Here is a 12,057-nt window from a genome sequence, read left to right on the forward strand (position 1 = left end):
TAAGGGAGGATGGGTAGAGAAGATAGATCCACAGCCTTGAGATCAGAAAGACAGGGGTTCACTTCCTACTTCTGACCCATTGTGGCTGCGTGATCCAGGGCAAGTCAAACCAAGCTATACCCCACATCACTCTAAGACCACAATTTGCAGAGTAGGTGCTGATCTGCAGTAGTAGAAGCTGTTTCTTCATCTCTGACATTCCCCTTTTATTGAAATCATAGGCTTTGTGGGGGAAAAAAAAGTCCTCTCTTACAAATCCAAAAGTGTCCTCTCTAATAACTTTAACTCATTTGTACTAGTTCTGTTTTTTGAAACATCATCATCATCATCATCAAGAGCAACTTCCACTTATATAGTGCTTTCCAATTTACAAAGTATTTCCTCATAAATTCTATGAGGTAGGGAGTACAAGTACTATCCTCTCCCTTTTGCAGATGAGGAAACTCAAACTCAGTTAATAAGTCACATGGAAAGTATCAGAGCCAGCACTCAAACCCAGTTCTTTTGATTTCAAGCCCCCAGTTTAACCCTTCCTGGAAGTCCTTCATCTGTTTCAAATGTCTTTCATTCCCCAAGATAAATATCCAGAGTTATTTCAACCATTCACCATATGAAAGCCTTCACACCATTCTGATCATTCCTCTCTGAATTAACTGTAATTTGTCAACGTCCCACTGTGGCATCTTCACAATGTGGTAAATGCATATACATTGCATTCAATTTTTATCAATCTTCTAACACTAATGGTTTGCAATGATATTGTAGTCAAAACCACCAGGGATTTTTCATATAAACTGCTACCAAACCTTGTATTCCCCATTCTATCTATATCCAGTTAGTTTTTTAATCTCAAAAGAGGTCTTTAAACTTATGGTTATTAAATTTCATCATCTTTATTTATAAATTCTAGCTGCTGAAATAGCTTTTAATCCTGAAATTGTCTTTTTACTTAGCTATCTCTTCCAACTTTGTCATCTGAAAATTGATAAGCATACCTTCAATGTTTTTACATAACTGGCTAATGAAAACATTGAACAGGAAAGGATCAAGGATAATACTGTTTCTCAGAGGCCTGACCTTTCCCTCCAGGCTAACATCAATAGATAATGAAGAATTAAGTGACTTGCCTAAAGTCATATAGCCAATTAGATTTAGCCATATACCCAAAAAGAACTGACACTTGAACACAAGTCTTTCTGAGCCAATGGAGTAGAGCCACTACATTTCATTCTTGTCATCCAAGATGAAATATGATTTAAATGATGGAATTGTTTAGAAGTAATAATAATTAATAGCTGACATTTATACACTGTTTACAATATGTCAGGCACTATAGATATGTAGCTAAGTAGTTCTATACTTCAACTGGATAGTCACGGTACAGCTCTTGACATACAGATGAATTAGAGTAAACTTTTACACATAGATTTGTGACAAACTATTGTAAAATGTACACTTTAATACAAAGGTGTCAAACTCAGCACCCCTGAACCAAACACTAAGTCCAAACCATACTGAAATGTAACTGGGAAATGTTTTAACAAAATAAAGAAAAATATAATGCAATATAGATAATGATCATTTGTGGTTTTCTAAGTCAATATATATATGGCCTTCAAGGATCTATTTGGGATATTTTTAGATTGACACTACTACTTTAGATTATTTGATGAGTCAAAAACCCATCCTATAAAAGAATTTCTATAAATTAATCCTGAATCAATTGTTGTTTAAAAAAACAAGAAAAATAATCCAAAAATAAATTTGGTAAATATAACTTCTTTACAAGGTTAAATACTATTTTTATATAAACAAATAAGATTATAGTGGAGATTTATTCTTTTTTATATGCCAAAGTTTAAAAATATATCCAAAAATAAAAAGCTCAGAAATTTGGGATAAGCATAGAATAATGTGAATTATATAGAAGTATCACTATACCTGTATAAGTGCTATTTGCTTTTCAGCAGAAAAAAAACCCACAAATATATAAGCTATGATAATGCAGTACACAAAATTAACATTATTTATGAGAATAATTAATCCTTACCTCAAATTTAAACCATTCTGAGTTCCATTGGGGGTTAAGGGACTTATGATACACATCTGTTTTAAATGTCGTATTACCAAATTTCACCTAAAGGAGTAAGAAATTGTTATATTAGAATCACACATAATATAAATTAAATGTAAGTTTTAAAATAAAAAATTAGCATTGTAAATAATCTATATAAAGTGGTTTATCTCATGAAGCACAAAATAATGACATTTAAGTTGAGATATCAAATTAGAATAAAAATGTAGTTAAGCTCTGTAAGCAAAGAAACTAATCAAATAAGTTGGTAGTGCTGAAATATGTGAAAAACAAATTACATGAATAAAAAATATTTACTAAGAAAATGTAAACAATTTAAATCATTTGTCATAATGAGCAAAATAAAAGTGCTTAGAAACCATCTGACTTTATGAGGTTGTGTATTCCTACTAAACAGGGAACTAAGGTAGCCAAGGGAAATACTAGTTTAAAACATAAATTAGTTTGTAAAGTCTTACAGAAGATAGTGGAAGATTCTGAGCAGTTATTTTATTCACAAAATAACAAGAAGCAGTAGGGAGAAAAAAATTCACAGAAAGCTTGGGGAAAAAAACTGAATAAAATCATTCTGAATGATGATTACAGATTAAAGGACAACAGACCCCCCAAAAATGGAAAAGATCTGCAATAAATCTTCCTCTATCAATGACAGTGGGGCTCAGTACATCTGAACTCTCAACATCATGGTCCCAAATGTACTGTTCAAGAAAACAGAAATGCCACTACATAATAAAAAAGATGTGAAGAGCAGCCAGATTAGACCAAGTAAAAGAGGTGGTTTATGAAAAAGACAACACAAGTTTGAAGGCATTAAGGGACCGGTTCTCAATTTATCTGAAAGAGGAAAAGGAAAAAGACTTGGGAAAAAAAAATCTGAGCTCCAGTTGTTAATATAAAACTGTGACCAAGAGAATATTTAACTCATAGACATAATTCTCCATTTCTACAAAATTTTCATGAAAGTAATCATATCAAATCCAGATATACATGACAAAAGTATGAGAAGGAAAGGTAGACTTTTATAAACAACATTCTAAAAGAGAACATACTTTTATAGTCAAAATATTGGCCAAAAGAAGCAAAGAATGCCAAGATTTGTATTGACTATTAATAAAGCATTATTTCCTATACATATGTCAATATTATATAATTTGCCTTGAAAAATATCAGAAAGGGGGGCAGCTGGGTAGCTCAGTGAATTGAGAGCGAGGTCTAGAGAGGGGAGGTCCTAGGTTCAAATCTGACCTCAGACACTTCCCAGCTATGTGACCCTGGTTTAACCCCCATTTGCCTAGCCCTTACCATTCTTCTGCCTTGGAACCAAGACACAGTATTGATTCCAAGATGGAAGTTAACGCTTTTGTTTAAAAAGAGAAAAATAACAGAACTTGTAACGATATTCTACAAAAATTTTTAGAAGGCAAGACATAAAACAAACACAAATTCTTGATTCAAGGTGGCTTAGATGTCCTGAATAGAATCCAAATAAAAGAGAATTTCCTTATTGATGGTGATGTCCCCTAGAAATTCCTATTTGTAGATAACTCTATGCTGACTGCATCAAACCCTAATAAATTGCCAAGTGTCCTAGTATGATCCCGTGTCAGACAATTTGGCCTAACTATACACACAGAAAATACTAAGTAGTTTCATTCACTGAATTTCAACAAACATTATGAATGTATAATATACCAGGCACTGCCAAGTATGGCAAAAAGGGGGGAAAATGGCCCCAGCCCTCAAGAAGTATATAGTCTATTGAAAAATGCCTGTTATTCAGAATATGATAGAGAGTTGGATGGATATTCCACAGAGCTGGTCCATATATCATAGATTGACCCTGGGGATGAGCTGGGTATAAGAAAGGAGAACAGTCTGGATCATCTTTTGGAAATTGTGCAATGTTTTAAATGACTCCAATTGTCTCCTTGAACATGGATTTTTCTAAATTGTTCCAGAGAACAATTTAGAACTATGTTTAGAACTAAGCCCAAAGGCTATGAACCTATGCATACTCTTTGACCCAGCAAAACCGCTATTAGGTCTATATCCCAAAGAAAGACAAGAAAAAGGAAAAGGACCTTTGTGTAAAAAAATATTTAAAACAGCTCTTTTTGTGATAGCAAAGAACTGGAAATTGAGGGAATGTCCATCAGCTAGGGAAGAGCTGAACAACTTATAGTATATGAATGTGATGGAATACTACTGTACTATAAGAAATGATGAGGGGGATGATTTCAGAAAAACCTCAAATACAGAATGAAGTAAGTAGAAACAAGAGATAATTGTACATAGTTATACATATTACACATGGCAATAGTGTCATGATAATCAACTATGAAAAACTTAGCTATTCTGCTAGATTTAGCTAATGAGTTGCTCAATACAGTGACTCAAAAGAATTCCAAAGGACTCATTATGAAAAATGTTATCCAGATAGAAAGAATTGATGAACTCTACAACATGAAGTATAATTTTTTTCACTTTACTTTTCTTGGGTTTTTTTTTTGCAAGATTGCTAATATAGAAATGTTTTATATGAATTCACATCACTGATATCATATTGCTTGTCTTCTCAATGAGTAAGGAATGGGCTGGAGAGAGACATAATTTGGAATTCAAAAAAATTGTTTTGAAAAATATTAAAAAAAGAATTTTTTAAAAAGAAACATCATCTTTTTAACAGCAATATTTTTCTAATTACATATTGGCTTTAAGTCATGGAATATTTTTACCTGAAGAATTAAAGTTGAGGGTCACTGGAGGGCAATGAAAGTCTAGACACATGGTAATTATGAGCAAACCTTAATACACTACCAACAAAGAGGTAAACAAGAAAAGAACGATAAAGGTACCTTTGGAGAAATAACTGGAAAAAGTGAGCCAGTCATATGTTAAGGGATCAAATGATGGGCAACCTACATGTTCCCTGAGTATACATATCGAATAGAAATATTTCTTAAGGCCTTGCCATGTATGTTGGATTCATTTTTTCCGACAGCACCACCTCATGCAGGTCAACCTTGTTCTTTTCCTTAATAAGGCATTCAAACCATCCTTGAGACAGGATTATCTAAGGGGACTGGCTCAAGTTTTTGATATGGTGGCTTCCTGATTACCCAAGTATGAAAGGCCACAAAGTTGTAGCTCATTTTCTCTCTGAGGTTTCTGTCTATAAACAAGCAGTGTTATCAACACAAAGAAGCTGCTGCACTCAGTTCTCACAGAAAGGTCCTCATTGAACATTCTTGAAGATCTTTTCCCTGTTATGGCTGAGTAAACCTCTTTCTGTTCATGATGAGATGGACTACAAGCATATCAATTCTTTCTAATGTCAAACCTAAGCTATCAGGGGATGTGACTAAAATCAGGCCCATCTACAATACTATGCAATGTCAAGAGATCTAAAAGAATCTGTCAATATTTTGGGTGGAAGATTATATAGGAGCACAAAATAAAAGGACTTTGATGAGTTGTAAAATAAATCACTAAATATAGCATCTGCATCAATAAAAACCCAGTCATAATATATCAAAACTTACCTCCTTTGCTTGATTTTTAAGGTCCCCCTCATAAGAGTATCCCACCCTTACCCAAACTTATTTACTATTTTTACTCCACAAATGCCTACATATCTATTCCTCAAGTCAAGACAATTTTCTCACAGCACCATGAGCACAAATGCCTATTTGCACCCCTAACTTTTCTTGAGTAGCTCTCTTTGAGAATAAGTTTCACTTTTTCACAACCACCACCACAAAATATTATCTTTCCTCAGCTACTCTAGCCCTCAAATGAATGGTATCTTTTCTAAGCTGCTATAATACTTACAAGCTTATACCACACAGAATCACAGAATTCCAGAATTAAAAAGAAACTCAATGACTACAAAGTCAAACCTGAAAAAAGAATGTCTATATGCATGCAATAAATGTTCATTCAGCCTATTCTGAAGCCACCAATATGGCTCCCACTCCCATGACAGTTAGTACTCATTTGGATAGTTCCAATTCTGTGGAAGTTTTTCCTGATATCAACTTCCAACCATTGCTACTACTTCAACCTTTGGAGCTTACAGAACAAGTTCCATCCCATTTCAATATAAGCCTTTAAAAACCATAGCTCCTCTAAATTTTCTCTTTGTCAGGTTAAACATATCCAATTCCTTCAGTTGAACTTCAAAAGGCATACATTTAATGCCTTTCACTGCCTTCTCTCTATACTCTCTAACATCCCCAATTTTTTCCTACAATAAACAATCTAGAACTAAACACAATACTCCCATCCTCCAGAAAGCTATGTTTTTCAATGCAAACTAAATTTTAATTGCTTTCTGTAGAGGACACAACTGCCCTTCTGGTCATTCAAGTTCTCAACCTGGTACCTTCCTTAACTATCCATTCTTACGCCCCCCACATAGCCAACCAGAGGCCAAATCTCGTTCTTTCTCCCTCCACAGTATCTATATCATCAATCCTTTTTTCTCTTGAGTCATATAGCTACCATCCTAGTTTAGATCCTCATCACCTCTTGGCTAGACTGCTATTACAACTTACTAATTGGGTTCCTTGCCTCAAGTCTCTTCCCTCTCCATCCAGTTCATCTTCCAGATGAGCTGCCAGTTATTTTGAATTTTAAAGTATAAATCTCACCATATCCCTCTCTACTCTAACCCCTCAATGGCTCCCTAATGCCTCTAGAAGCAGCTAAGAGTTCTTCTACTTTCACTTTTATAGTGCTTCATAACCTAGTCCCAACCTACCTTTACAATTATGTACCAGTCCCCTCCCTACATTTTTAAGTTTAGCCAAACTAGACTTCTTGCTATTCTTCACACAAAATATTCTTTCATCTCCATACTTTTCCACTACCTCTATCCCTTCTAAAATCCATTTGTTTTCCCCAATTCTACCTGAGTGACATCTTCTGTTAGAAGTTATTCCTAACTGAATCCTGCCAATAACTTCTGCTTCCCCCCCTCCAGAAAATGTACTAAATATTTTATATATACTTATTTGTGTATGTTTTGTCTCTGATAACAGTATATAAGCTCTTTGAGGGAAGGATCTGCTTTCTTCTTATCTTTGGATCCCCAGAACAGTGTCTATGACATAATAGGCCCTTAAATGCTTCCTGATTTATATATCTGCCTTATCACACTACTCGTAATCACACAAATAAAATACCACATCTTTTTCTGATGAATGGCTTTTTAATCATGCCTCCTCAATTTTGGACTTTTGAAAGTAACTACTATATATTACTTTATTCAAGTTAGCCCAACATTCTAGCCAATCAAGATCTTTTAAATCCTGACTTTATTACTTAGAAGTCATGCCTTTTATGCCCCAGCTATCATCATCTCTACCATTGAAATGAAACTGCCCTCAGGTCATCAAGACCTGAGTTGAGTATAATATCTCTGACCTTTTTCCAGGTTTTATCTTCTCTTTGACCTACACAAAATATAATGTTGTTATATGCCTTCTCCCTCTAGAACAGTGGTTCTCAACCTTTTTAATGCCGTGACCCCGCAATACAGTATCTCATGTTGCAGTGACCCCAAACCAAAAAACTATTTTGGTGGCTACTTCAAAACTGTAATTTTGCTACAGTTATGATTCAGAATGTAAATACTTGATATGCATTATGTATTCTCATTGCTACAAATTGAGAGGTTGAGAACCGCTGCTCTAGAAAGTCTCTTATCCTTCAGCTGCAATTATATCACAATCTTGGTTCTCCTAACTTCTCTTTCTCTATCTTCTTTGCTGGTTCCTGAAATCTTAAAGTACTTCTCTCTTCTTTCTTTCTCTACATTCTCTAAAATCTCAACAATTCCATTAACTCCTAATTTCTGCAGTTTATAGCATAGCCATAGGCCCAAAGAATCCAAGCAAGAAGAAGGAACCTTTAAGACTGCCATTCTTCACTTTACAGGTGATGAAAACTAAGGGCCAGTAAATTTATGTGACTTGCCTCAGGTTACACAGGAAATAAAGAATGAAAGGACTGAGATCTAATCTCAAAGTCCTCCACTCCAAATCAATACTCTTTCCACTGCACCACAATGCCTCTTAACCCTTAAGTAATTTTTATAGGTAGTACAGCCTATTCATTCATTTACTTATATATGAAATTTTGGAATCTCAACTTTTTTTCCTTATTTCTCATTTATAACCACTTTCCCAAGACCTGTCAATTCCACCTCTTCTTTATTTCTACTGTCATTATGGGAGTAAAGACTTGCAGAACAAGAAATTTCTGCATGTACTCTCTCCTCTCTCCAATCTATATTACCAGGCTAATTCATCTTATGAATAAATGTAGTCATGTTATTATTTTGCTTAGAAAATCCTTTAGTAGCTTCCTATTACCTGAATTTTTTCATTTCTTGATCTTTTATCTGATACAGAGATAGCCTGAAAGTTTTCTCTCATACTACTTCCCTTTGCTGTCCCAAAAACTGGCTATGAACCTCTCCATTTCTATGCCTAGATGACCTTTTTTTTGCTTTGCCTATGGAATTCCTGCTTATCTTTAAGGTCCAATACAAATGTCACCTTTTCTGGCAAGATTTTTCTCCTTCCTCCACTCAGGAATTACTTCCTCAAGAGGCAACCAAAAGATATCTTCACCCCTCTAACTTATTTTATTATAATCAGTTTTCATGTGTTCTATCCCTTACCAGATTGTAAATTACATGAGAACATGAATCTCATCTGAAATCTTGCTTAATCTAAACAGTTTTTTTTTCCCCTCTTATCTCCACCTTAGTGTTTTGAACAATGCAGGTTCTTATTTTTTATCAAATTGAAACAAACAATAAACTACACAACTAGTGACTTGTAAAAAGCAGTATTTTTAATACTGTAAAGTATTATAAAATCATATGCATTGGCAGATCCCAAAATCCCAAGTCCAAAAGCAAAATTATAATAGATCTAAAATGTCTAAAGATTCAATCCAAATATCTCTCCTGAATGCCAGTCTCAAATTACTAATTGCATTTTCAACAACTCTTAACTGGATGTCCTATGGACAACTCAATATATCTAACATGGAATTCATCAAATTCTCCTGATTTCTATTAAGGGTATCACAATTCCTCTACCCATTCAGGTTAGCAACCTAATAGCCATCCTTGATTCTCCTCTCTCCCTCACCCTCCAAATCAAACCCACTACCAAGTCTTGTGACCACAATATTTCTCCTGTCTATCCTCTTCCTTCCATTCAAACAGGAGCCGTACTAGCTCAGGTCCTCATTATCTCTTACCTGGACTAGTGAAAAAAAAAAACCTTGCACTTTTGATCTCTTTGCTTCTAGTTTCTTCATTCTCCAAACCTTTCAAGGAATATTTGCACAACTGATATTCCTAAAACAAAAGGCCAACCATGTCACTCTCTTATTAAAAAATGTTTAGTAACTGCCTATAGGATAAAAGATGAACTCCTCATTCTAGCATCTAAAACCTTTCCAAATCTCCCTTCTACATGCTTCTCCAGTTTTATTTCATATTTATGTCTTTCACACAAACTCCATTCCAATCAAACTAGACTGCTTCCATGGTACTACATTTCCTACTTCCATGCCTTTATACAAGTGATCTCTAATCTAGATTGCATTCCATTTTCACTGCCAATTTGTAGAATCTGCCTTCTTTCAAAACAGCTCATTTTATTTAACTTTGCATATTCTCTGTATTTATCTATATTGTGGTATCTTCTGGGAGAATTTAAACAAAGCACAGGGATGCTAAGTCTTTGTTCCTTTTTTTTGTCTTTGAATATCTTGCACAGAGCTTAGCACATAATATGTGCTTAATAAATTATTTTTAATTGAAAATTATGTGCCAAAGTCTTAATATTACATCTTGTAAACTACTGCTTTCAGATTATTTGCTTTTAAAATCTGATGCTAGAATTTTACCTATATATCTATGAATAGGGTCCTTATAAAGTATATGGATGATTTATACATGAGTAGAAAAGCTATATTAAGATATGAACTATAAAACATCTAACAACCCCCAGCATCAATAGCCGAAAAATGCATAATATCACAAAGCTATGGATATTATTTTCTCCTCATTTTTTCCATTTTTACTTGACTTCTATTAGAGTCAGAATTAATTCCTTGAGAGCCCTAGACCTATATTAATTTGCAAAACTTTTACAGTAATTACTAGTTGGAGGAGAGGGGGATTGTGCAATTTGGAACTGGTGGTAGCACTTAATTGGCTTCCTACCTTATGGGAGTAAATTAGTTCCCTACAGCTCAAAAGATCTACTGTCATAAACAAGAGCAGAAAATAAGAGTTATGTTGGAAATACCCATGCATCCATATTTTGGAGAAATGCTACCATAAAGAAAATAATCCATTTAAAACTTTGTGATTCTCTAAATTCACACCAGCTTCTAACTGCAAAAAAGTGAAAATAACATAAGTACCATAATCTTTTAAATTGCCCATAACCCTGACATGTCTCCTCAAAATGTGTGTATGATTAAGCGTCCGCCTAGTCAAGCTTAGTCCGACTGGCCAGGTGGATTGGTCGAATGTCCTTGTGTCAGGGTCACACACACAGCATGTAGGAGTGGCCAGAGTTTGGGTATTGCAATCCCTGGGCTCCCCCATGGGCGTGTGCCCCGGCAGCATCCCCGAAGTGATCACACTGGAAAGGGGGCCAGAGGAGGAAGACAGCCCAAGGGATCCAGGACACAGGTTGCCAGGAACCTCCCCAGGATCTGGGTTCCCTGATGATTTAGGACAGGACAGAACACCAACCTCAACGAACGCATCAGTCAGATCACTCGCTCGGTCCATCACAGGCAAATGGCGCCCAGCCACAATCTTCACCTTCAGCTTCCCGGGCATCTTCGCCGGTTCTGCGGTTCTCCGTAGGGGATCCTGCAGAGACAAACAAGCGCCTTTGCGCCAACCCCGAATTCAGGGGCGGGGGGGCGCGGGAGGGGCGGAGTCACACCACCATCCGTGTGTGCGCGCATGAGCGCGCTCGTGCTGCGTAACTGACTGACGGAGAGAGGGTGCGCGCGCGCGTTATCTACCAGCCACCTCTCCCGCCATCCCCTCCCCCCACCCCACCCCGTCACGGTCCGCGCTAATACGTATCGCTACTTTTAACACACGTTCTTTGAAGGACTGGACTGCACAGGTACCTCGTCCACATACGGAAGAGGCTACGAGAAAGCTCAAATTGGTTCTTTAGCCAGTGGGTCCAACCACTAGAAAGGAAATCAGAATTTAATCTAGATTTTGGAGAAAACCTTCCCCGGTCCACGTTAGTGCCTTCTCGCCCCCCCAAATGGCGGCACTTCGAGCCAGGTGGAGGACTAGAAAATGAAGGGATCGATAAATCGGTTATCATCCCAACTCTAGAAGAAAATCCAGAGAAGACAGTGGGCGGGACCTAGGCCTGGAAAGGTAGACTGGCAGGGGACTAGGACGAGTACTGAATCATCGAGTAATGGAGGCTGGCCCTTGGGGAAACGAAACAATGAAAATGTCTCGTTATGACCTTTTCCAAAATTGGACCCTGTGAATGCTTTATGGTGCGACCTTAAGCTTCTAACCTCAATGGCAAGCATATTAATGTTGGGTAAACTCAGAGTCCGGGTCTCAGTCAATCAATAACCGTCATTTATTAGGCCTACTACATGCCAGGCACTGTATAAAGCATAGGGGATACTAAGGAAGTATCTTCTCTCAAGGAGCTGAAAACACAGGCTAATAGGGGAGACAACTTGCAAGCCATTCTGTACGAGATACAACAGAGGGAAATTACCAGAAGTAAGGGGGAATAGGAGAAAGCTTCTTGCAGAAGGAAATTTTAGCAGAGACTTGGAGAAAGCCAGGAGGTAAACATGAGGAGAAATAACATTCTAGGCATGGGGGACACCTAGTAAAAGAGAAAGAAACAGGCATTCAGTAAGCCTAC

General features: G+C 36.5%; 1 protein-coding gene across 49 annotated transcripts in view; it reads right to left on the reverse strand.

Moving 5' to 3' along the window:
• C2CD5 (C2 calcium dependent domain containing 5) overlaps positions 1-11,473 on the reverse strand; it is a 164,108-nt gene extending 152,635 nt beyond the window's left edge. For 12 of the 49 annotated variants that reach the window (XM_056799367.1, XM_056799359.1, XM_056799363.1 and 9 more), the window contains exons 1-2: positions 10,887-11,128; positions 2,051-2,137 (exon numbers count right to left, since the gene is read on the reverse strand). In XM_056799367.1, the coding sequence (XP_056655345.1) occupies positions 2,051-2,137; positions 10,887-10,976 (177 nt within the window). In that variant the 5' untranslated portion in view covers positions 10,977-11,128. Of the gene's footprint in view, positions 1-2,050; positions 2,138-10,886; positions 11,134-11,278 lie in introns of those variants that run through there. The other 37 variants (XM_056799373.1, XM_056799365.1, XM_056799389.1 and 34 more) reach the window with 11 other exon arrangements.
• Positions 11,474-12,057: the final 584 nt, after the last annotated feature.

The sequence above is a fragment of the Monodelphis domestica genome, chromosome 5 (genome assembly GCF_027887165.1).
Source record: "Monodelphis domestica isolate mMonDom1 chromosome 5, mMonDom1.pri, whole genome shotgun sequence".
NCBI lineage: Eukaryota > Metazoa > Chordata > Mammalia > Didelphimorphia > Didelphidae > Monodelphis > Monodelphis domestica.